Raw genomic sequence first — 25,764 nt, 5'->3', positions numbered from 1 at the left:
GCTGGAAGCAACAAGGAAAACAAACCTGCAGCTGAATAGAGAGAAATGCCAGCTCGGGGTGACAGAACTGACATTCGTGGGAGATATCCTTAGCAGTGAGGGCATCAGACCAGATCCCAGAAAGGTGTCTGCCATTGAGAATATGCCAAAGCCACAATGCAAAAAGGATGTGCAGAGGTTTAATGGAATGATCAATTACATGGGTAAATTCATATCCAATCTCTCAGAAAAGATGGCGCCACTGAGAAGACTAACTGAAAAGAACATAGAATGGGAATGGAATCATGAGCATGAGAAGTCATGGAGCGATCTAAAGAAACTGCTCACAGAGGAACCAGTTCTGAGGTTTTATGACCCAGCGAGACCCATCAAGATATCATCAGATGCATCACAGAGTGGGCTCGGTGCCATTCTTCTGCAAAAATATGACTACTGGCAACCTATTGCATATGCATCACGCTCAATGACAGACGCGGAGACACGATATGCTCAAATAGAAAAGGAGCTGCTCAGCATCACAAACGCCTGTGAAAGATTTCACCAGTTTGTGTCAGGACAAGCAATCAGTGTAGAGACTGACCATAAGCCCTTGATTGCATTGTTCCAAAAGCCACTAAATAGCTGTCCGCTTAGAATACAAAGAATGATGATCAGGCTGCAACGCTATACACTGAATGTTGCGTACACACCGGGTAAGCTGATGTATACAGCAGACACGTTGTCCGGAGCTGTTGACCCAGGAGAGCCTGCAAACACCAAAATGGATGAAAAAGTGAACGCCTACGTGGACATGATCACAAGTGCACTGCCCATAGCAGATGCAAAAATGGAGCTCATAAAGGCTGAGACAAATAAAGATGAAACACTGAGACGACTGAGGAAAAGCATCTTGGATGGATGGCCCAACATGAAGCAAGACTGCTCACCTGACATGGCAGAGTACTGGAACTGCAGGGCGGAACTATCAGTGGTCGAAGACATCATCTACAAAGGAAGTAAAATAGTTATCCCAAAGAGTCTGAGAAAAGAGATGCTAAAAAGGATCCATGGAGGACATCTGGGAATCGAAAAGCGTAAGAAAAGAGCACGAGAGGTGATGTACTGGCCACGAATCAACCAAGATGTGACAAATGAGGTGTCAAACTGCACAATATGCCTGAAATATCAAACAAGCAATCCGGTAGAACCACTAAAGCCACACCCAGCGCCAGACAGACCTTACCAGAAGGTAGGCGCTGACCTATTCGTATGTCAAGGGAAGGACTATCTTGTAGTCACAGACTATTACTCCCTGTATCCAGAGGTTTGTAGACTGTACACCACCACTGCAGATGCTGTGATAACATGTATGAAAGCCATATTCTCCAGACATGGCGTGGCAAGCGAGGTCTTCACAGACAACGGACCCCAGTTTTACAATGCAAGTTTCCGACACTTTGCCAAAGAGTGGGACTTTGTCCACACAACGTCAAGTCCTCACTTTCCACAGTCCAATGGACTAGTGGAAAAATCGGTCCAGATAGTGAAAAGACTGATGTACAAGGCAAAAGACAGTGGAACTGACTTCTACCAGAGCATGCTTGTATACCGCACAACACCGCTCGAGTGTGGTAAGTCACCAGCCCAACTCCTTATGGGACGTCAGCTAAGGTCAAACCTACCCATCCCGGAGAACCTCCTGAAAACAAAAGGGGGAGAAAGTGAGGAAGTTCAAAGAGCAACAGAAAGAAAAGCAAAAGTACTACTATGACAGAGGAACACAAAACCTATCTGAACTCCACACTGGTGACCAAGTAAGGTTCAAAGACAAAACAAACATATGGACTCAGAAGGGAACTGTCCTGAGTGAAGTCCAACCAAGATCATACACCATTCAGACAGATGAGGGTGCTGTTCTGTGAAGAAATCGTAGGGATCTTCTCATGGGACCAGCCACAGCAGGTCAAAAGACTGATACTGTTGAACAACCTGATCACACAGCAGGTCAAAAGACTGATACTGTTGAACAACCTGATCACACAGCTGAGAAATCATCATCTGAGGCAACAACTCAGATTCAAGGACAATCAATCAGAAAATCCTCAAGATACATGAAGCCTCCTGAGAGACTCATTGAGCAAGTTTAAGGACTCTTATTATAGAAGGAAGTAATGTTATCTTATTCTTTCTTCAAGTTCTAGGTATTTACATATTTCATGTGAACACACAAAACAAGGTTAAAAAACCTTGATGATGACAATGATAATGTAAGTTCATTAAGTGTTACAGTTAAAATGCAGAGTAATACAAAGAAAACATGTTGTTAGATAAAAGTAAAATACTTTTGTTTTAAGAAAGGGAGATGTAATGATATCAGCAAATAGTGATGGTATTTGCCTGTTTGATTATTATGCCTTACCACCATATTTGCCTGTTTGATTATTTATGCCTTACCAGCACAGGGCATGTGAGAGAGGCAGTTTGGTTTTAGTTTCATTTTAGATGGATCTCTAAGATGGTGTCTCCTGTAATGCTGTTAACTTAGTTCAACAAACTTTAGATTAAAAGACATTGGCCTAGAAATTCAGTCGCGTTTGCGCCCACTTATTGGCTATAAAGTGGTTTGCGCCTGAAGTTTTTTATCGCCCGAAATTCAGATGGACCCTAACATCGGCGTTAGCTGGTAGCGCCGCGCCGGCACCGATGACGTCATCGGTGTGCGCAGCGCCCCGGTTGCAATGCTACTCCGGCCCGATGGCCAAATTCAGTTGCGGCCGCCTCGCCCGTGGCAGCCGCAAACGGCGTTTGTGAAACGGGGTCTTGCAGCTCCGAAAGGCCGGCGCATAAAGGTGGAGCGGCGGCCGGCCGCTTTCCCGGCGGCCGCCTGCCCGCACCTCCCTCCCCGGACTACTGCACCACCCCCCCGCGGCATTGATGTCTGAGTCCCGCGAGCCCGGCAGTTCTCCGTGGTGCCGGGCTCATTTGCCGGGGGAATCCACCGGTGATCTGACGGCTGCAGGCAGCTCCTCCTTAAGAGAAGGAGGAGGCCTGCAATACCCTAGCCTGCCGCACCGCATCGGGTGCCGCAGCGGGAGCTGGACGCCTGAAAGTGACATTCATCACCCCTAGCGAGGCGGCCAAACCCTGCAATAGCGCCCGCCGCCGTCTTGGCCCGTCGCAACTGAATTTTAGGCGGGCGCTACGGGAATCCTGGCGGGCGCAAAATTTCGGGCGCAAAAGACCTGGCGGGGCCATACCGAATTTCTAGGCCATTCTCTTTCATGAATGTGTCGTCATTGAACCCACAAAGAAATCAATTCACAATGCAGGACCTACAGCCTCTTTCACAGGTGGGGCAGATGGTGGTTGAAGGGGCGGGAGGGTGGGGTGCTAGGTTTGACGTGCGCTCCTTCCGTGTTTGTGCTTGTCCATAACATAACACAGCCATGTTGCAACAGCAGTACAGCACCAAGTGTTATTTGCACCTGATTCTCCCCTGTATAATTGTAGCTGACAACATACCACTGCAATATTTAGTTACTTTTTCATTATGTTTATTCTAACCTTGCAGTAGATTGAAAGGAATCAGAATGAAAGAGCTGCTAAAAGTGGACTAGTATACTCACCACTTGTTGAAGTGAGTGGGGTGGTGATTGTCGTTGATTCAGTTGTCGATGCTTCAGTAGAACTCCCTGTAGATGTTGCTGCTGTAGTAGATGTTGAGGCGGGGACTGATGTAGAGCTCGGTGCTGCAGTGGAGCTCTGTGTACTTGCAGTCGATATTTCTGCTGTTGATATTAAAATAGGTGATGTAGTTACTAAGGTTATCATGGAACAATATAGAAAGGTTTGTGCATGAAAGACGCACTGCTATATTTTGTTCGAAATCGCATTGAATGCCAATTACTCAGTAACATAACATCTTTTTCTCTTCTTAGGCAGTCCCTCAAAACTGAGGATGACATGCTTCCACCCTAAAAATGAGTTTTCAGGTGACTGATGAGTCCAATGCAGGACCTACAGTCTCTATCACAGGTGGGGCAGATGGTGGTTGAAGGGGTGGGTGGGTGGAGTGCTAGGTTTGACGTGCGCTCCTTCCGTGTTTGCGATTGTACATAACATAACACAGCCATGTTGCAACAGCAGTACAGCACCAAGTGTCATTTGCACATGATTGTCCCCTTCATAATTGTAGCTGACAACATACCACTGCAATATTTAGTTACTTTTTCATTATGTTTATTCTAAACTTGCAGTCGATTGAAAGGAGTCAGAATGAAAGAGCTGCTAAAAGTGGACTAGTATACTCACCACTTGTTGAAGTGAGTTGGGTGGTGATTGTCGTTGATTCAGTTGTCGATGCTTCAGTAGAAGTCCCTGTAGGTGTTGGTGGTATAGTAGATGTTGAGGCGGGAACAGATGTAGAGCTCGGTGCTGCAGTGGAAGTCTGCGTACTTGCAGTCGATGTTTCTGTTGTAGATATTAAAATAGGTGATGTAGTTATTGAGGTAAACAGAAAGCATGGAACAACATACAAAGATTTGTTCATTAGAGTCAAACTGCTCTGTTTTCTTCAATCTCAAAGATAACGCAATTTGTTCAGTAACAACATAGCCATGTTGCAACAGCAGTACAGCACCAAGTGTCATTTGCACTTTTTTCTCCCCTGCATAATTGTAGATCACTAAATACCATTGCAATATTTAGTTACTTTTTCATGATGTTTATTCTAATCTTGCAGGAGATTGAAAGGAATCGAATGGAACAGCTGATACAAGTGGCCGAGAATACTCACCACTTGTTGAAGTGAGTGGGGTGGTGATTGTCGTTGATTCAGTTGTCGATGCTTCAGTAGATGTCCCTGTAGATCTTGGTGCTATAGTAGATGTTGAGGCGGGAACTGATGTAGAACTCGGTGCTGCAGTGGAGGTCTCTGTACTTGCAGCCGATGTTTCTATTGTAGTTATTAAAATAGGTGATGTAGTTACTGAGGTAAACAGAAAACATGGAACATCATACAAAGGTTTGTGCATTAAAGACACTGCTATAATTCGTTAAAAGTCATATATTGCAAATTACTCAGTAACATAACATAGGCATGTTGCAACAGCAGTAAAGCACCATGTGTAATTTGTTCAGGATTCTACCCTGCCTAATTGTTGCTCACAAAATACCATTGCAATATTTTGTTACTTTCTCATTATGTGTTTCTAAACTTGCAGGAGTTTGAAAGGAATCAGAAGGAAAGAGCTGCTAAAAGTGGACTAGTATACTCACCACTTGTTGAAGTGCGTGGGGTGGTGATTGTCGTTGTTGCAGTTGTCGATGCTTCAGTAGAACTCCCTGTAGATGTTGGTGCTATTGTAGTGGATGAGGTGGTAGCTGATGTAGAGCTCGGTGCTGCCGTGGAGCTCTGTGTACTTGCAGTCGATGTTTCTGCTGTGGATATTAATATGTGATGTAGTTGCCAAGGTAATCATGGAACAACAGAGAAAGGTTTGTGCATGAAAGATGCAATGCCATCTTTTGTTAAATCTCGCATTGAATGCCAAATACTCAGTAATATAACATCTTCTTCTTGTCTTACGCAGTCCCTCGGAACCGAGGATGACATGCATCCACACTAAAAATGAGTTTTCAGGTGACTGATGAGTCCAATGCGGGACCTACAGTCTCTGTCACAGGTGGGGCAGATGGTGGTTGAAGGGGTGGGTGGGTGGGGTGCTAGGGTTGACGTGCACTCCTTCCCTGTTTGCGCTTGTACATAACGTCGCACAGCCATGTTGCAAAAGCAGTACAGCACCAAGTGTTATTTGCACATGATTGTCCCCTGCATAATTGTAGCTGAAAACATACCACTGCAATATTTACTTACTTTTTCATTCTGTTTATTCTAAACTTGCAGTAGATTGAAAGGAATCAGAATGAAAGAGCTGCTAAAAGTGGACTAGTATACTCACCACTTGTTGAAGTGAGTGGGGTGGTGATTGTCGTTGATTCAGTTGTCGATGCTTCAGTAGAACTCCCTGTAGATGTTGGTGTTACAGTAGATGTTGCGCCGTGGACTGATGTAGAGCTCGGTGCTGCAGTGGAGGTCTGTGTACTTGCAGTCAATGTTTCTGTTGTAGATATTAAAATAGGTGATGTAGTTACTGAGATAAACAGAAAGCATGGAACAACATACAAAGATTTGTTCATTAGAGTCAAACTGCTGTGTTTTCTTAAATCTCAAAGATAATGCAATTTATTCAGTAACATAGCATCGCCATGTTGAAACAGCAGTACAGCACCAAGTGTCATTCGCTCATTTTTCGCCCCTGCATAATTGTAGATCGCAAAATACTATTGCAATATTTAGTTACTATTTCATGATGTTTATTCTAATCTTGCAGGAGATAGAAAGGAATCGAATGGAACAGCTGATAGAAGTGGACGAGTATACTCACCACTTGTTGAAGTGAGTGGGGTGGTGATTGTCATTGATTCAGTTGTCGATGCTTCAGTAGAAGTCCCTGTAGATGTTGGTGCTATAGTAGATGTTGAGGCGGGGACTGATGTAGAGCTCGGTGCTGCAGTGGAGGTCTGTGTACTTGCAGTCGATGTTTCTGCTGTTGATATTAAAATAGGTGATGTAGTTACTAAGGTTATCATGGAACAATATAGAAAGGTTTGTGCATGAAAGACGCACTGCTATATTTTGTTCGAAATCGCATTGAATGCCAATTACTCAGTAACATAACATCTTTTTCTCTTCTTAGGCAGTCCCTCAAAACTGAGGATAACATGCTTCCACCCTAAAAATGAGTTTTCAGGTGACTGATGAGTCCAATGCAGGACCTACAGTCTCTATCACAGGTGGGGCAGATGGTGGCTGAAGGGGCGGGAGGGTGGGGTGCTAGGTTTGACGTGCGCTCCTTCCGTGTTTGCGCTTGTCCATAACATAACACAGCCATGTTGCAACAGCAGTACAGCACCAAGTGTCATTTGCACCTGATTCTCCCCTGTATAATTGTAGCTGACAACATACCACTGCAATATTTAGTTACTTTTTCATTATGTTTATTCTAACCTTGCAGTAGATTGAAAGGAATCAGAATGAAAGAGCTGCTAAAAGTGGACTGGTATACTCACCACTTGTTGAAGTGAGTGGGGTGGTGATTGTCATTGATTCAGTTGTCGATGCTTCAGTAGAACTCCCTGTAGATGTTGCTGCTGTAGTAGATGTTGAGGCGGGGACTGATGTAGAGCTCGGTGCTGCAGTGGAGCTCTGTGTACTTGCAGTCGATGTTTCTTTTGTAATTATTAAAATAGTTGATGTACTTGCTGAGGTAAACAGAAAACATGGAACATCATACAAAGGTTTGTGCAGTAAAGACACTCTGCTATATTTCGTTAAATGTCAACGGTATAATGCAAATTACTCAGTTACATAACGTAGGCATGTTGCAACAGCAGTAAAGCACCGTGTGTGATGTGTTCAGGATTCTACCCTGCCTAATTGTTGATCACAAAATAACATTGCAATATTTTGTTACTTTCTCATTATGTGTTTCTAAACTTGCAGGAGATTGAGAGGAATCAAAATGGAGCAACTGATAGAAGTGGACGAGTGTACTCTCCACTTGTTGAAGTGAGTGGGGTGGTGATTGTCGTTGATTCAGTTGTCGATGCTTCAGTAGAAGTACCTGTAGATGTTGGTGCTGTAGTAGATGTTGAGGCGGGAACTGATGTGGAGCTCGGTGCTGCAGTGGAGGCTTGTGTACTTGCAGTCGATGTTTCTGTTGTAGATATTAAAATAGGTGATGTAGTTATTGAGGTAAACAGAAAGCATGGAACAACATAAAAAGATTTGTTCATTCGAGTCAAACTGCTCTGTTTTCTTCAATCTCAAAGATAATGCAATTTATTCAGTAACAACATAGCCATGTTGCAACAGCAGTACAGCACCAAGTGTCATTTGCACTTTTTTCTCCCCTGCATAATTGTAGATCACTAAATACCATTGCAATATTTCGTTACTTTTTCATGATGTTTATTCTAATCTTGCAGGAGATTGAAAGGAATCGAATGGAACAGCTGATACAAGTGGACGAGTATACTCACCACTTGTTGAAGTGAGTGGGGTGGTGATTGTCATTGATTCAGTTGTCGATGCTTCAGTAGAAGTCCCTGTAGATGTTGGTGCTGTAGTAGATGTTGAGGCGGGGACTGATGTAGAGCTCGGTGCTGCAGTGGAGGTCTGTGTACTTGCAGTCGATGTTTCTGCTGTAGATATTAAAATAGGCGACATATTTACTGAGGTAAGCATGGAACAACATAGAAAGGTTTTTGCATGAAAGACGCACTGCTATATTTTGTTAGAAATCGCATTGAATGCCAATTACTCAGTAACATAACATCTTTGTCTCTTAGGCAGTCCCTCTGAACCGAGGATGACATGCTTCCACATTAAAATGAGTTTTCAGGTGACTGATGAGTCCATTGCAGGACCTACAGTCTCTTGCACAGGTTGGGCAGATGGTGCTTGAAGGGGCGGGATGTGGGGCGCTAGGTTTGACATGCGCTCCTTCCGTGTTTGCGATTGTACATAACATAACACAACCATGTTGCAACAGCAGTGCAGCACCAAGTGTCATTTGCACATGATTTTCCCCTGCATAATTGTAGCTGACAACATAACACTGCAATACTTAGTTACTTTTTCATTATGTTTATTCTAACCTTGCAGTAGATTGAAAGGAATCAGAATGAAAAAGCTGCTAAAAGTGGACTAATATACTCACCACCTGTTGAAGTGAGTGGGGTGGTGATTGTCTTTGATTCAGTTGTCGATGCTTCAGTAGAACTCCCTGTAGATGTTGGTGCTATAGTAGATGTTGAGGCGGGGACTGATGCAGAGCTCGGTGCTGCAGTGGAGGTCTGTGTACTTGCAGTCGATGTTTCTGCTGTAGATATTAAAATAGGCGATATAGTTACTGAGGTAAGCATGGAACAACATAGAAAGGTTTGTGCATGGAAGACACACTGCTATATTTTGTTAAAAGTCACATTGAATGCAAATTACTCATAACATAACATGGCCATGTTGTAACAGCTGTATAGCACCGAGTGTCATTTGCACATGACTCTCCCCTGCCTAATTGTAGTTCACAAAATACCATTGCAATATATTGTTAGATTCTCATTATGTGTTTCTAAACTTGCAGTAGATTGAAAGGAATCAGAATATAAGAGGTGATACAAGTGGACTAGTATACTCACCACTTGTTGAAGTGAGTGGGGTGGTGATTGTTGTTGATTCAGCTGTCGATGCTTCAGTAGAACTCCCTGTAGATGTTGGTGCTATAGTAGATGTTGAGGCAGGAGCTGATGTAGAGCTCGGTGCTGCAGTGGAGGTCTGTGTACTTGCAGTCGATGTTTCTGTTGTAGATATTAAAATAGGTGATGTTGTAGGAATCGTCGAATTCCTAACTAATAACTGAGATCGACTCAGGAGATCAAACAAACAGGTCTTTAATGTAAGACTAAACGAGTTCGAACCATTTGTTGAGATCGATACAGGAGAACCACGAAAACATGTCTTAACAAGATGGAGATTCCACGAGGACTGCCTGGGCAGTCACGTGGTTTGCAACGTGACGTCATCGCGTTTGCCTGCGATTTCCCGTGCCCTTAAAGGGGCCACGCCCCGTACTATATACAAAACGCGGTAATGTTTAACACAATGGTACCGGCTTAGGCTGGTGTTAGAACATCGTTAAATGGAATTATATACAGTTGCCCAGAGTCATTCAGTGGCTCCGCCACAATGTAGTTATTGAGGTAAACAGAAAGCATGGAACAACATACAAAGATTTGTTCATTAGAGTCAAACTGCTCTGTTTTCTTCAATCTCAAAGATAATGCAATTTATTCAATAACAACATAGCCATGCTGCAACAGCAGACAGCACCAAGTGTCATTTGCACTTTTTTCTCCCCTGCATAATTGTAGATCACTAAATACTATTGCAATATTTAGTTACTTTTTCATGATGTTTATTCTAATCTTGCAGGAGATTGAAAGGAATCGAATGGAACAGCTGATACAAGTGGACGAGTATACTCACCACTTGTTGAAGTGAGTGGGGTGGCGATTGTCATTGATTCAGTTGTCGATGCTTCAGTAGAAGTCCCTGTAGATGTTGGTGCTATAGTAGATGTTGAGGCGGGAACTGATGTAGAGCTCGGTGCTGCAGTGGAGGTCTGTGTACTTGCAGACAATGTTTCTGTTGTAGTTATTAAAATAGGTGATGTAGTTACTGAGGTAAACAGAAAACATGGAACAGCATACAAAGGTTTGTGCAGTAAAGACACTGCTATATTTCGTAAAAAGTCATATATTGCAAATTACTCAGTAACATAACATTGGCATGTTGCAACAGCAGTAAAGCACCGTGTGTGATTTGTTCAGGATTCTACCTGCCTAATTGTTAATCACAAAATACTATTGCAATGTTTTGTTACTTTCTCATTATGTGTTTCTAAACTTGCAGGAGATTGAAAGGAATCAGAAGGAAGGAGCTGCCAAAAGTGGACTAGTATACTCACCAGTTGTTGAAGTGAGTGGGATAGTGATTGTCGTTGTTTCAGTTGTTGATGCTTCAGTAGAACTCCCTGTAGATGTTGGTGCTACTGTAGTGGATGAGGTGGGAGCTGATGTAGAGCTCGGTGCTGCGGTGGAGGTCTGTGTACTTGCAGTCGATGTTTCTGCTGTAGATATTAAAATAGGTGATGTAGTTACTAAGGTAATCATGGAACAACATTGAAAGGTTTGTGCATGAAAGATGCACTGCTTTATTTTGTTAGAAATCGCATTGAATGCCAATTACTCAGTAACATAACATCTTTTTCTCTTCTTAGGCAGTCCCTCTGAACCGAGGATGACATGCTTCCACACTAAAAATGAGTTTTCAGGTGACTGATGAGTCCATTGCAGGACCTACAGACTCTTGCACAGGTGGGGCAGATGGTGGTTGAAGGGGCGGGATTGTGGGGTGCTAGGTTTGACGTGCGCTCCTTCCGTGTTAGCGATTGTACATAACATAACACAGCCATATTGCAACAGCAGTACAGCACCAAGTGTCATTTGCACATGATTGTCCCCTGCATAATTGTAGCTGACAACCTACCACTGCAATATTTAGTTACTTTCTCATTATGTTTATTCTAACCTTGCAGTAGATTGAAAGGAATTAGAATGAAAGAGCTGCTAAAAGTGGACCAGTATACTCACTACTTGTTGAAGTGAGTTGGGTGGTGATTGTCGTTGATTCAGTTGTCGATGCTTCAGTAGAACTCCCTGTAGATGTTGGTGCTATAGTAGATGTTGAGGCGGGAACTGGTGTAGAGCTTGGTGCTGCAGTGGAAGTCGGTGTACTTGCAGTCAATGTTTCTGCTGTAGATATTAAAATAGGTGATGTAGTTACTGAGGTAAACATGGAACAACATACAAAGGTTTGTGCATGAAACACACTGTGCTATATTTTGTTAAATCACACCTTGAATGCAAATTACTCAGTAACAAAACATGGCCATGTTGTAACAACAGGAAAGCACCGAGTGTCATTTGCACATGATTCTCCCCTGCATAATTGTAGTTCACAAAATACCACTGCAATATATTGTTACGTTCTCATTTTGTGTTTCAAAACTTGCAGTAGATTGAAAGGAATCAGAATGAAAGAGCTGCTAAAAGTGGACTAGTATACTCACCACTTGTTGAAGTGAGTGGGGTGGTGATTGTCTTTGATTCAGTTGTCGATGCTTCAGTAGAACTCCCTGTAGATGTTGGTGCTATAGTAGATGTTGAGGCGGGGACTGATGCAGAGCTCGGTGCTGCAGTGGAGGTCTGTGTACTTGCAGTCGATGTTTCTGCTGTAGATATTAAAATAGGCGATATAGTTACTGAGGTAAGCATGGAACAACATAGAAAGGTTTGTGCATGGAAGACACACTGCTATATTTTGTTAAAAGTCACATTGAATGCAAATTACTCATAACATAACATGGCCATGTTGTAACAGCTGTATAGCACCGAGTGTCATTTGCACATGACTCTCCCCTGCCTAATTGTAGTTCACAAAATACCATTGCAATATATTGTTAGATTCTCATTATGTGTTTCTAAACTTGCAGTAGATTGAAAGGAATCAGAATATAAGAGGTGATACAAGTGGACTAGTATACTCACCACTTGTTGAAGTGAGTGGGGTGGTGATTGTTGTTGATTCAGCTGTCGATGCTTCAGTAGAACTCCCTGTAGATGTTGGTGCTATAGTAGATGTTGAGGCAGGAGCTGATGTAGAGCTCGGTGCTGCAGTGGAGGTCTGTGTACTTGCAGTCGATGTTTCTGTTGTAGATATTAAAATAGGTGATGTTGTAGGAATCGTCGAATTCCTAACTAATAACTGAGGTCGACTCAGGAGATCAAACAAACAGGTCTTTAATGTAAGACTAAACGAGTTCGAACCATTTGTTGAGATCGATACAGGAGAACCACGAAAACATGTCTTAACAAGATGGAGATTCCACGAGGACTGCCTGGGCAGTCACGTGGTTTGCAACGTGACGTCATCGCGTTTGCCTGCGATTTCCCGTGCCCTTAAAGGGGCCACGCCCCGTACTATATACAAAACGCGGTAATGTTTAACACAATGGTACCGGCTTAGGCTGGTGTTAGAACATCGTTAAATGGAATTATATACAGTTGCCCAGAGTCATTCAGTGGCTCCGCCACAATGTAGTTATTGAGGTAAACAGAAAGCATGGAACAACATACAAAGATTTGTTCATTAGAGTCAAACTGCTCTGTTTTCTTCAATCTCAAAGATAATGCAATTTATTCAATAACAACATAGCCATGCTGCAACAGCAGACAGCACCAAGTGTCATTTGCACTTTTTTCTCCCCTGCATAATTGTAGATCACTAAATACTATTGCAATATTTAGTTACTTTTTCATGATGTTTATTCTAATCTTGCAGGAGATTGAAAGGAATCGAATGGAACAGCTGATACAAGTGGACGAGTATACTCACCACTTGTTGAAGTGAGTGGGGTGGCGATTGTCATTGATTCAGTTGTCGATGCTTCAGTAGAAGTCCCTGTAGATGTTGGTGCTATAGTAGATGTTGAGGCGGGAACTGATGTAGAGCTCGGTGCTGCAGTGGAGGTCTGTGTACTTGCAGACAATGTTTCTGTTGTAGTTATTAAAATAGGTGATGTAGTTACTGAGGTAAACAGAAAACATGGAACAGCATACAAAGGTTTGTGCAGTAAAGACACTGCTATATTTCGTAAAAAGTCATATATTGCAAATTACTCAGTAACATAACATTGGCATGTTGCAACAGCAGTAAAGCACCGTGTGTGATTTGTTCAGGATTCTACCTGCCTAATTGTTAATCACAAAATACTATTGCAATGTTTTGTTACTTTCTCATTATGTGTTTCTAAACTTGCAGGAGATTGAAAGGAATCAGAAGGAAGGAGCTGCCAAAAGTGGACTAGTATACTCACCAGTTGTTGAAGTGAGTGGGATAGTGATTGTCGTTGTTTCAGTTGTTGATGCTTCAGTAGAACTCCCTGTAGATGTTGGTGCTACTGTAGTGGATGAGGTGGGAGCTGATGTAGAGCTCGGTGCTGCGGTGGAGGTCTGTGTACTTGCAGTCGATGTTTCTGCTGTAGATATTAAAATAGGTGATGTAGTTACTAAGGTAATCATGGAACAACATTGAAAGGTTTGTGCATGAAAGATGCACTGCTTTATTTTGTTAGAAATCGCATTGAATGCCAATTACTCAGTAACATAACATCTTTTTCTCTTCTTAGGCAGTCCCTCTGAACCGAGGATGACATGCTTCCACACTAAAAATGAGTTTTCAGGTGACTGATGAGTCCATTGCAGGACCTACAGACTCTTGCACAGGTGGGGCAGATGGTGGTTGAAGGGGCGGGATTGTGGGGTGCTAGGTTTGACGTGCGCTCCTTCCGTGTTAGCGATTGTACATAACATAACACAGCCATATTGCAACAGCAGTACAGCACCAAGTGTCATTTGCACATGATTGTCCCCTGCATAATTGTAGCTGACAACCTACCACTGCAATATTTAGTTACTTTCTCATTATGTTTATTCTAACCTTGCAGTAGATTGAAAGGAATTAGAATGAAAGAGCTGCTAAAAGTGGACCAGTATACTCACTACTTGTTGAAGTGAGTTGGGTGGTGATTGTCGTTGATTCAGTTGTCGATGCTTCAGTAGAACTCCCTGTAGATGTTGGTGCTATAGTAGATGTTGAGGCGGGAACTGGTGTAGAGCTTGGTGCTGCAGTGGAAGTCGGTGTACTTGCAGTCAATGTTTCTGCTGTAGATATTAAAATAGGTGATGTAGTTACTGAGGTAAACATGGAACAACATACAAAGGTTTGTGCATGAAACACACTGTGCTATATTTTGTTAAATCACACCTTGAATGCAAATTACTCAGTAACAAAACATGGCCATGTTGTAACAACAGGAAAGCACCGAGTGTCATTTGCACATGATTCTCCCCTGCATAATTGTAGTTCACAAAATACCACTGCAATATATTGTTACGTTCTCATTTTGTGTTTCAAAACTTGCAGTAGATTGAAAGGAATCAGAATGAAAGAGCTGCTAAAAGTGGACTAGTATACTCACCACTTGTTGAAGTGAGTGGGGTGGTGATTGTCGTTGATTCAGTTGTTGATGCTTCAGTAGAACTCCCTGTAGATGTTGGCGCTATTGCAGTGGATGAGGCATGAGCTGATGCAGAGCTCGGTGCTATAGTGGAGGTCTCTGTACTTACAATCGATGTTTCTGTTGTAGATATTAAAATAGGTGATGTAGTTATTGAGATAAACAGAAAGCTTGGAACAACATACAAAGATTTCTTCATTAGAGTCAAACTGCCCTGTTTTCTTCAATCTCAAAGATAATGCAATTTATTCAGTAACATATCATAGCCATGTTGCAGCAGCAGTACAGCACCAAATGTCATTCGCACTTTTTTCTCCCCTGCATAATTGTAGATCGCAAAATAGCATTGCAATATTTCGTTACTTTTTCATGATGTTTATTCTAATCTTGCAGTAGATTGAAAGGAATCCAATGGAACAGCTGATACAAGTGGATGAGTATACTCACCACTTGTTGAAGTGAGTGGAGTGGTGATTGTCGTTGATTCAGTTGTCGATGCTTCAGTAGAACTCCCTGTAGATGTTGGCGCTATAGTAGATATTGAGGTGGGAACTGATGTAGAGCTCGGTGCTGCAGTGGAGGTCTGTGTACTTGCAGTCGATGTTTCTGTTGTAGATATTGTAATGATCAATAACATGTCATTCTATAGTGGACACTAGGTGGAGCCGTAGAGCTGTGTAGAGCTGTATATAGCTGTATGTATAAGACTACACTACCCAGCTGTATGTGTTTAAGACTACATTACCCATGAGGCACTAGGCTACCCACAAGGCAGCAGTCAAGATGGAAGCCTCTACAGATACTGTACCTAGTCCACATGTGCTCAATAAAAGTGTCTAGCAAAAGCTAGCTGTGTTCATAATAAGAATGTCTATTTATTAATTAACATAAGATGGTACCAGGATGGTGAAGATCTACTGAAAATTGTGAAAAGCGACATGGAGAATTTGAAGCCACCAAAGCGTTTGAAGCTCACAGGAAAATTCGACTACAATTGGCAGACTTTTAAACAACAATTCGAACTCTACATTGCAGCCATCGGATTCGGTACGAAGCCAGACGCAAGGAAGATAGCGTTGCTGCTTACGGTTGCAGGCCCACAGGCGATAGAGGTATTTAATACATTTGTATTTAATCCAGAGGAGAACAGAGGAAAATTAGGAGATGTCCTAAAAAAATTTGATGCACATTGCTCTCCCAAAAAGAATGAGACCTATGAAAGATACATCTTCTGTTCTTGGACACAGCAGCAAAATGAGACCTTTGATAGCTTTATAACTGATCTGAAACTGAAAGCACAGACATGTAATTTCTCTGAGCTCAAAGCATCCATGATTCGTGACCAGATTGTGTTTGGTATTCATGATAAAAAAAGGTCAGGGAACGTCTGTTGAGAGAAACCAAACGAAATTTGGAAAATGCGGTGAAAATATGCCAAGCCAGCGAGCTAGCTCGAAAGCACGCGAAGCCTTTCAGTGAAATCAATAATGATGCGATTGTAATGAGTGATAATGCTGCTGTCGGTGCTGTGTCCTACAAGGGGAAGAAACGTGGGCATAACAGAAATGAAAAGCAATCGGAGGATGAAATTTTTAATTGTAAACGCTGTGGTTACAAACACCAGTTAAGACAATGCCCAGCGTTTGGAAAAATGTGCACAAAGTGTAATGGAAAGAATCACTTTGCCAAACAATGCTTTTCAAAAGTAAAAACAACGAAAGGGCAACAAGTTAATGTGATTGAGGACACTGATTTAATGAGACATTTTTTGTAGGAATGGTGTCATGTGACGATATCAAAAAAGATACAGAAAATGTGCAGCCCTCAGAAATGGACAATGCTGAACATAAAGTCAATGCAGTAAAAGTGGACAAATGGATGATCCCACTGCAGATAAATGAAGCATTAGTTACATTGAAACTGGACACTGGGGCAAAAGCAAACTTAATCAGTATGAGTGACATTAACAATATGAAAGAAAAGCCCAAAATACAGAAAAAGTCAGTACTACTGAAGGACTATAATGGACAGAAAATAGATAGCTTAGGTGTATGCAGACTCAAAGTGACAGTCAAAGACAAAGTGCATCATCTCATGTTTTCTGTTGTGGCTGAAAGACTTGATTCGATACTAGGTGACAAAGCTTGTGAAGACTTAGAACTGGTCAAGAGAGTCTACCGTATAAACTGTGCCATAAGCAGACCAGATGACTAAGGTGATGAAGCAGAGAGCCCATCAAGGATGAAAAGGCCAAAGGGTATCCATGTCTTCAAAAAGCCTAGTTTCTCCAAGAAGAAAGAAAAAGACTTTAAGGTCAAAGAAAAGCACAAAGAGGAAAAACACAAGGAATAAAAGTCCAAAGATATAACCGCAGCAGATGTTGTTAAGCAGTGGAAAGAGAAAAAGAAAAAGAAGAAGCCTGCACCAGAGCAGGAAGCAGTTCCGGTGGATACTCCTTCTTCCCTCAGGCCAATCTTTGGTGTTCCATTTGACAAGGCTGCTGAGAGGACTATGCTGTATGATGGGATCCAGCTGCCAGCAGTTTTTCGAGAGTGCATTGATTACATTGAGAGTTATGGCATGAAGAGTGACGGAAACACTGAAACCCTCTCCAAGCAAAGATCGCAAGGAGACCTCGATCTATACAAGAGCAGATTGATGACAATGCCGCAACTGCATCTTGGCAGTCACCACCAGAACAATCTCATGAAGACACATCAGACTTACCCGTGTTGAGAAGATCCACACGTGAAGTAAAAAAGCCTGATAGACTTAATCTTTGAGTACAATGCAACGCTTTGAAAATGTGTTGACTGTTTTGAAAATGTTTATGTTTATAGAGCACTAACAAAAGTGTTACTGATATTATCTTTATTGTTTTCTTGAAAGTTGATTGATATTGATTTTGTTAAACCTCAAAGAAAGGGGGATGTAATGATCAATAACATGTCATTCTATAGTGGACACTAGGTGGAGCCGTAGAGCTGTGTAGAGCTGTATATAGCTGTATGTATAAGACTACACTACCCAGCTGTATGTGTTTAAAACTACATTACCCATGAGGCACTAGGCTACCCACAAGGCAGCAGTCAAGATGGAAGCCTCTACAGATACTGTACCTAGTCCACATGTGCTCAATAAAAGTGTCTAGCAAAAGCTAGCTGTGTTCATAATAAGAATGTCTATTTATTAATGAACATAAGAGATATTAAAATAGGTGACGTAGTTACTGAGGTAAACATGGAACAACAGAGAAAGTTTTGTGCATGAAAGACACACTGCTATATTTTGTTAAAACTCACATTGAATGCAAATTACTCATAACATAACATGGCCATGTTGTAACAGCTGTATAGCACCGAGTGTCATTTGCACATGACTCTCCCCTGCCTAATTGTAGTTCACAAAATACCATTGCAATATATTGTTAGATTCTCATTATGTGTTTCTAAACTTGCAGTAGATTGAAAGGAATCAGAATATAAGAGGTGATACAAGTGGACTAGTATACTCACCACTTGTTGAAGTGAGTGGGGTGGTGATTGTTGTTGATTCAGCTGTCGATGCTTCAGTAGAACTCCCTGTAGATGTTGGTGCTATAGTAGATGTTGAGGCAGGAGCTGATGTAGAGCTCGGTGCTGCAGTGGAGGTCTGTGTACTTGCAGTCGATGTTTCTGTTGTAGATATTAAAATAGGTGATGTTGTAGGAATCGTCGAATTCCTAACTAGTAACTGAGGTCGACTCAGGAGATCAAACAAACAGGTCTTTAATGTAAGACTAAACGAGTTCGAACCGTTTGTTGAGATCGATACAGGAGAACCACGAAAACATGTCTTAACAAGATGGAGATTCCACGAGGACTGCCTGGGCAGTCACGTGGTTTGCGACGTGACGTCATCGCGTTTGCCTGCGATTTCCCGTGCCCTTAAAGGGGCCACGCCCCGTACATACAAGCACTATATACAAAACACAATAATGTTTAACACAATGGTACCGGCTTAGGCTGGTGTTAGAACATCGTTAAATGGAATTATATACAGTTGCCCAGAGTCATTCAGTGGCTCCGCCACAATGTAGTTATTGAGGTAAACAGAAAGCATGGAACAACATACAAAGATTTGTTCATTAGAGTCAAACTGCTCTGTTTTCTTCAATCTCAAAGATAATGCAATTTATTCAGTAACAACATAGCCATGCTGCAACAGCAGACAGCACCAAGTATCATTTGCACTTTTTTCTCCCCTGCATAATTGTAGATCACTAAATACTATTGCAATATTTAGTTACTTTTTCATGATGTTTATTCTAATCTTGCAGGAGATTGAAAGGAATCGAATGGAACAGCTGATACAAGTGGACGAGTATACTCACCACTTGTTGAAGTGAGTGGGCTGGTGATTGTCATTGATTCAGTTGTCGATGCTTCAGTAGAAGTCCCTGTAGATGTTGGTGCTATAGTAGATGTTGAGGCGGGAACTGATGTAGAGCTCGGTGCTGCAGTGGAGGTCTGTGTACTTGCAGTCAATGTTTCTGTTGTAGTTATTAAAATAGGTGATGTAGTTACTGAGGTAAACAGAAAACATGGAACAGCATACAAAGTTTGTGCAGTAAAGACACTGCTATATTTCGTAAAAAGTCATATATTGCAAATTACTCAGTAACATAACATTGGCATGTTGCAACAGCAGTAAAGCACCGTGTGTGATTTGTTCAGGATTCTACCTGCCTAATTGTTGATCACAAAATACTATTGCAATGTTTTGTTACTTTCTCATTATGTGTTTCTAAACTTGCAGGAGATTGAAAGGAATCAGAAGGAAGGAGCTGCCAAAAGTGGACTAGTATACTCACCAGTTGTTGAAGTGAGTGGGATAGTGATTGTCGTTGTTTCAGTTGTTGATGCTTCAGTAGAACTCCCTGTAGATGTTGGTGCTACTGTAGTGGATGAGGTGGGAGCTGATGTAGAGCTCGGTGCTGCGGTGGAGCTCTGTCGACTTGCAGTCGATGTTTCTGCTGTAGATATTAAAATAGGTGATGTAGTTACTAAGGTAATCATGGAACAACATTGAAAGGTTTGTGCATGAAAGATGCACTGCTATATTTTGTTAGAAATCGCATTGAATGCCAATTACTCAGTAACATAACATCTTTTTCTCTTCTTAGGCAGTCCCTCTGAACCGAGGATGACATGCTTCCACACTAAAAATGAGTTTTCAGGTGACTGATGAGTCCATTGCAGGACCTACAGTCTCTTGCACAGGTGGGGCAGATGGTGGTTGAAGGGGCGGGATTGTGTGGTGCTAGGTTTGACGTGCGCTCCTTCCGTGTTAGCGATTGTACATAACATAACACAGCCATGTTGCAACAGCAGTACAGCACCAAGTGTCATTTTGCACATGATTCTCCCCTGCATAATTGTAGCTGACAACCTACCACTGCAATATTTAGTTACTTTCTCATTATGTTTATTCTAACCTTGCAGTAGATTGAAAGGAATTAGAATGAAAGAGCTGCTATAAGTGGACTGGTATACTCACCACTTGTTGAAGTGAGTGGGGTGGTGATTGTCATTGATTCAGTTGTCGATGCTTCAGTAGAACTCCCTGTAGATGTTGGTGCTATAGTAGATGTTGAGGCGGGGACTGATGTAGAGCTTGGTGCTGCAGTGGATGTCGGTGTACTTGCAGTCAATGTTTCTGCTGTAGATATTAAAATAGGTGATGTAGTTACTGAGGTAAACATGGAACAACATGCAAAGGTTTGTGCATAAAACACACTGTGCTATATTTTGTTAAATCACACCTTGAGTGCAAGTTACTCAGTAACATAACATGGCCATGTTGTAACAACAGGAAAGCACCGAGTGTCATTTGCACATGATTCTCGCCTGCATAATTGTAGTTCACAAAATACCACTGCAATATATTGTTACGTTCTCATTTTGTGTTTCAAAACTAGCAGTAGATTGAAAGGAATCAGAATGAAAGAGCTGCTAAAAGTGGACTAGTATACTCACCACTTGTTGAAGTGAGTGGGGTGGTGATTGTTGTTGATTCAGTTGTCGATGCTTCAGTAGAACTCCCTGTAGATGTTGGTGCTATTGCAGTGGATGAGGCATGAGCTGATGCAGAGCTCGGTGCTGTAGTGGAGGTCTCTGTACTTACAATCGATGTTTCTGTTGTAGATATTAAAATAGGTGATGTAGTTATTGAGATAAACAGAAAGCTTGGAACAACATACAAAGATTTCTTCATTAGAATCAAACTGCCCTGTTTTCTTCAATCTCAAAGATAATGCAATTTATTCAGTAACATATCATAGCCATGTTGCAGCAGCAGTACAGCACCAAATGTCATTCGCACTTTTTTCTCCCCTGCATAATTGTAGATCGCAAAATAGCATTGCAATATTTCGTTACTTTTTCATGATGTTTATTCTAATCTTGCAGTAGATTGAAAGGAATCCAATGGAACAGCTGATACAAGTGGACGAGTATACTCACCACTTGTTGAAGTGAGTGGAGTGGTGATTGTCGTTGATTCAGTTGTCGATGCTTCAATAGAACTCCCTGTAGATGTTGGCGCTATAGTAGATATTGAGGTGGGAACTGATGTAGAGCTCGGTGCTGCAGTGGAGGTCTGTGTACTTGCAGTCGATGTTTCTGTTGTAGATATTGTAATGATCAATAACATGTCATTCTATAGTGGACACTAGGTGGAGCCGTAGAGCTGTGTAGAGCTGTATATAGCTGTATGTATAAGACTACACTACCCAGCTTTATGTGTTTAAGACTACATTACCCATGAGGCACTAGGCTACCCACAAGGCAGCAGTCAAGATGGAAGCCTCTACAGATACTGTACCTAGTCCACATGTGCTCAATAAAAGTGTCTAGCAAAAGCTAGCTGTGTTCATAATAAGAATGTCTATTTATTAATGAACATAAGATGGTACCAGGATGGTGAAGATCTACTGAAAATTGTGAAAAGCGACATGGAGAATTTGAAGCCACCAAAGCGTTTGAAACTCACAGGAAAAATCGACTACAATTGGCAGACTTTTAAACAACAATTCGAACTCTACATTGCAGCCATCGGATTCGGTACGAAGCCAGATGCAAGGAAGATAGCGTTGCTGCTTACGGTTGCAGGCCCACAGGCGATAGAGGTATTTAATACATTTGTATTTAATCCAGAGGAGAACAGAGGAAAATTAGAAGATGTGCTAAAAAAAATTGATGCACATTGCTCTTCCAAAAAGAATGAGACCTATGAAAGATACATCTTCTGTTCTTGGACACAGCAGCAAAATTAGACTTTTGATAGCTTTATAACTGATCTGAAACTGAAAGCACAGACATGTAATTTCTCTGAGCTCAAAGCATCCATGATTCGTGACCAGATTGTGTTTGGTATTCATGAGAAAAAAGTCAGGGAACGTCTGTTGAGAGAAACCAAACGAAATTTGGAAAATGCGGTGAAAATATGCCAAGCCAGCGAGCTAGCTCAAAAGCACGCGAAGCCTTTCAGTGAAATCAATAATGATGCGATTGTAATGAGTGATAATGCTGCTGTCGGTGCTGTGTCCTACAAGGGGAAGAAACGTGGGCAGAACAGAAATGAAAAGCAATCGGAGGATGAAATTTTTAATTGTAAACGCTGTGGTTACAAACACCAGTTAAGACAATGCCCAGCATTTGGAAAAATGTGCACAAAGTGTAATGGAAAGAATCACTTTGCCAAACAATGCTTTTCAAAAGTAAAAACAACGAAAGGGCAACAAGTTAATGTGATTGAGGACACTGATTTAATGAGACATTTTTTGTAGGAATGGTGTCATGTGACGATATCAAAAAAGATACAGAAAATGTGCAGCCCTCAGAAATGGACAATGCTGAACATAAAGTCAATGCAGTAAAAGTGGACAAATGGATGATCCCACTGCAGATAAATGAAGCATTAGTTACATTGAAACTGGACACTGGGGCAAAAACAAACTTAATCGGTATGAGTGACATTAACAATATGAAAGAAAAGCCCAACATACAGAAAAAGTCAGTACTACTGAAGGACTATAATGGACAGAAAATAGATAGCTTAGGTGTATGCAGACTCAAAGTGACAGTCAAAGACAAAATGCATCATTTCATGTTTTCTGTTGTGGCTGAAAGACTTGATTCGATACTAGGTGACAAAGCTTGTGAAGACTTAGAACTGGTCAAGAGAGTCTACCATATAAACTGTGCCATAAGCAAGCCAGATGACTAAGGTGATGAAGCAGAGAGCCCATCAAGGATGAAAAGGCCAAAAGGTATCCATGTCTTCAAAAAGCCTAGTTTCTCCAAGAAGAAAGAAAAAGACTTTAAGGTCAAAGAAAAGCACAAAGAGGAAAAACACAAGGAATAAAAGTCCAAAGATATAACCGCAGCAGATGTTGTTAAGCAGTGGAAAGAGAAAAAGAAAAAGAAGAAGCCTGCACCAGAGCAGGAAGCAGTTCCGGTGGATACTCCTTCTTCCCTCAGGCCAATCTTTGGTGTTCCATTAGCCGAGGCTGCTGAGAGGACTATGCTGTATGATGGGATCCAGCTGCCAGCAGTTTTTCAAGAGTGCATTGACTACATTGAGAGTTATGGCATGAAGAGTGACGGAAACACTGAAACCCTCTCCAAGCAAAGATCGCAAGGAGACCTCGATCTATACAAGAGCAGATTGATGACAATGCCGCAACTGCATCTTGGCAGTCACCACCAGAACAATCTCATGAAGACACATCAGACTTACCCGTGTTGAGAAGATCCACACGTGAAGTAAAAAAGCCTGATAGACTTAATCTTTGAGTACAATGTAAAGCTTTGAAAATGTGTTGACTGTTTTGAAAATGTTTATGTTTATAGAGCACTAACAAAAGTGTTACTGATATTATCTTTATTGTTTTCTTGAAAGTTGATTGATATTGATTTTGTCAAACCTCAAAGAAAGGGGGATGTAATGATCAATAACATGTCATTCTATAGTGGACACTAGGTGGAGCCATAGAGCTATGTAGAGCTGTATATAGCTGTATGTATAAGACTACACTACCCAGCTGTATGTGTTTAAGACTACATTACACATGAGGCACTAGGCTACCCACAAGGCAGCAGTCAAGATGGAAGCCTCTACAGATACTGTACCTTGTCCACATGTGCTCAATAAAAGTGTCTAGCAAAAGCTAGCTGTGTTCATAATAAGAATGTCTATTTATTAATGAACATAAGCGATTTTAAAATAGGTGACGTAGTTACTGAGGTAAACATGGAACAACAGAGAAAGTTTTGTGCATGAAAGACACACTGCTATATTTTGTTAAAACTCACATTGAATGCAAATTGCTCACTAACATAACATGGCCATGTTGCAACAACAGCAAAGCACCGAGTGTCATTTGCACATGATTCTCCCCTGCATAATTGTAGTTCACAGAATACCACTGCAATATATTGTTACATTCTCATTATGTGTTTCTAAACTTGCAGTAGATTGAAAGGAATTAGAATTAAAGAGCTGATACAAGTGGACTAGTATACTCACCACTTGCTGAAGTGAGTGGGGTGGTGATTGTCGTTGATTCAGTTGTTGATGCTTCAGTAGAACTCCCTGTAGATGTTGGTGCTATAGTAGATGTTGAGGCGGGAACTGATGTAGAGCTCGGTGCTGCAGTGGAGGTCTGTGTACTTGCAGTCGATGTTTCTGTTGTAGATATTAAAATAGGTGATGTAGTTATTGAGATAAACAGAAAGCTTGGAACAACATACAAAGATTTCTTCATTAGAGTCAAACTGCCCTGTTTTCTTCAGTCTCAAAGATAATGCAATTTATTCAGTTGTGGCGGAGACCACATTGGGACAGTAACACAATGTATAGCCAATGCTGTTATATGTACCAAAACACAATTCACTATGTATAGCAATGTTGTGATATGTACATGCTGGGTTGGGTTATCGGTGCAGGGTCCCTTTAAGAGCATTGGTCGCGTGATGACGTCATAGCCCCTGCACGGGGCTGAGCCTTCAGACCTCGTGGACAATGATTAATGTAAGACACGTTTTGCCTTAGCTTAAACAAAAGTCTCTGCCTGTTGTTTTCTATCGATCCCAACATTGGTGACCCCGCTGCTCTTTTGGACGATTCCAAAGACCTCATCTGAAATGGCGACGAACGCCGTTTCCATCAAATTACCCGAGTTTTGGGAACAACAGGCTGCCGCTTGGCTCGCCCAGGCCGAGGCTCAATTTGCACTCCGGGACATCACCGTGGACCACACGAGGTACTACTGCATCGTCTCTGCTCTCGGCATCTCCACCGCGGCCAGAGTTGTGAACCTGCTCGAAAACCCCCCCGAGCTCAACAAATACGGTACGGTGAAAGCGCACCTCTTACAAACTTTCAGACTCACCGAAGCCGAACGCGCACGCCGGCTTCTCTCTCTACCTGGGCTTGGCGACTTTAGGCCTCGGAGCTGATGGACCACATGCTGGCCCTCCTGGGCACACACACGCCATGCTTCCTCTTCAAGGAACTGTTCCTTCAACAGCTGCCAGGTCAGGTACGGTCGGCTTTAGCCAACTCTTCCACTACCGATTTCCGCGACCTGGCCAAGGAGGCCGACAAGTTTTTCTCTGCCGGGCAACAGTACTGCGGGCCACGCGGAGCCCTGCCCCCACTGATACAGCTCAACGGTGGCAACCCTCAAGCCTCTGCTTCTACCACGCGCAGTTCGGTTCCAAAGCCAGGAAGTGCCGGCCCCCATGCAGTTTTCCCGCGTCGAAAAAACTAAAGACCACTCGTCGAATGCTATGGCTGTCGGCCGTTCAGGCAGTTTGTTGTTTATTACAGACACCGACTCCGGACGTCGTTTCCTTTGCGACACGGGCGCCCAGGTGAGCGTCCTGCCCGCGTGAACCATAGACATTCAAGGGGGGAACCACGGCCCCGTCCTCGAAGCCGCCAACGGCAGTTCCATCCCCACCTTCGGGAAAAGGAA

General features: G+C 42.2%; 1 protein-coding gene across 1 annotated transcript in view; it reads right to left on the bottom strand.

The window, feature by feature from the left end:
• LOC147108199 (mucin-16-like) overlaps window positions 1-25,764 on the bottom strand; it is a 259,597-nt gene that overhangs the window by 174,268 nt on the left and 59,565 nt on the right. The window contains exons 9-14 of the mRNA XM_086005995.1: window positions 18,245-18,415; window positions 13,539-13,700; window positions 13,410-13,413; window positions 11,317-11,445; window positions 7,174-7,302; window positions 6,003-6,131 (exon numbers count right to left, since the gene is read on the bottom strand). Of these exons, the coding sequence (XP_085862121.1) occupies window positions 6,003-6,131; window positions 7,174-7,302; window positions 11,317-11,445; window positions 13,410-13,413; window positions 13,539-13,700; window positions 18,245-18,415 (724 nt within the window). The remainder of the gene's footprint in view (window positions 1-6,002; window positions 6,132-7,173; window positions 7,303-11,316; window positions 11,446-13,409; window positions 13,414-13,538; window positions 13,701-18,244; window positions 18,416-25,764) is intronic.

This window comes from Somniosus microcephalus, chromosome 13 (genome assembly GCF_052327205.1).
Source record: "Somniosus microcephalus isolate GS21.2 chromosome 13, FLI_Smic_1.0, whole genome shotgun sequence".
Lineage (NCBI taxonomy): Eukaryota > Metazoa > Chordata > Chondrichthyes > Squaliformes > Somniosidae > Somniosus > Somniosus microcephalus.
Note: the sequence above shows the minus strand (reverse complement) of the source record. Positions and strands in the feature narration are given on the sequence as shown.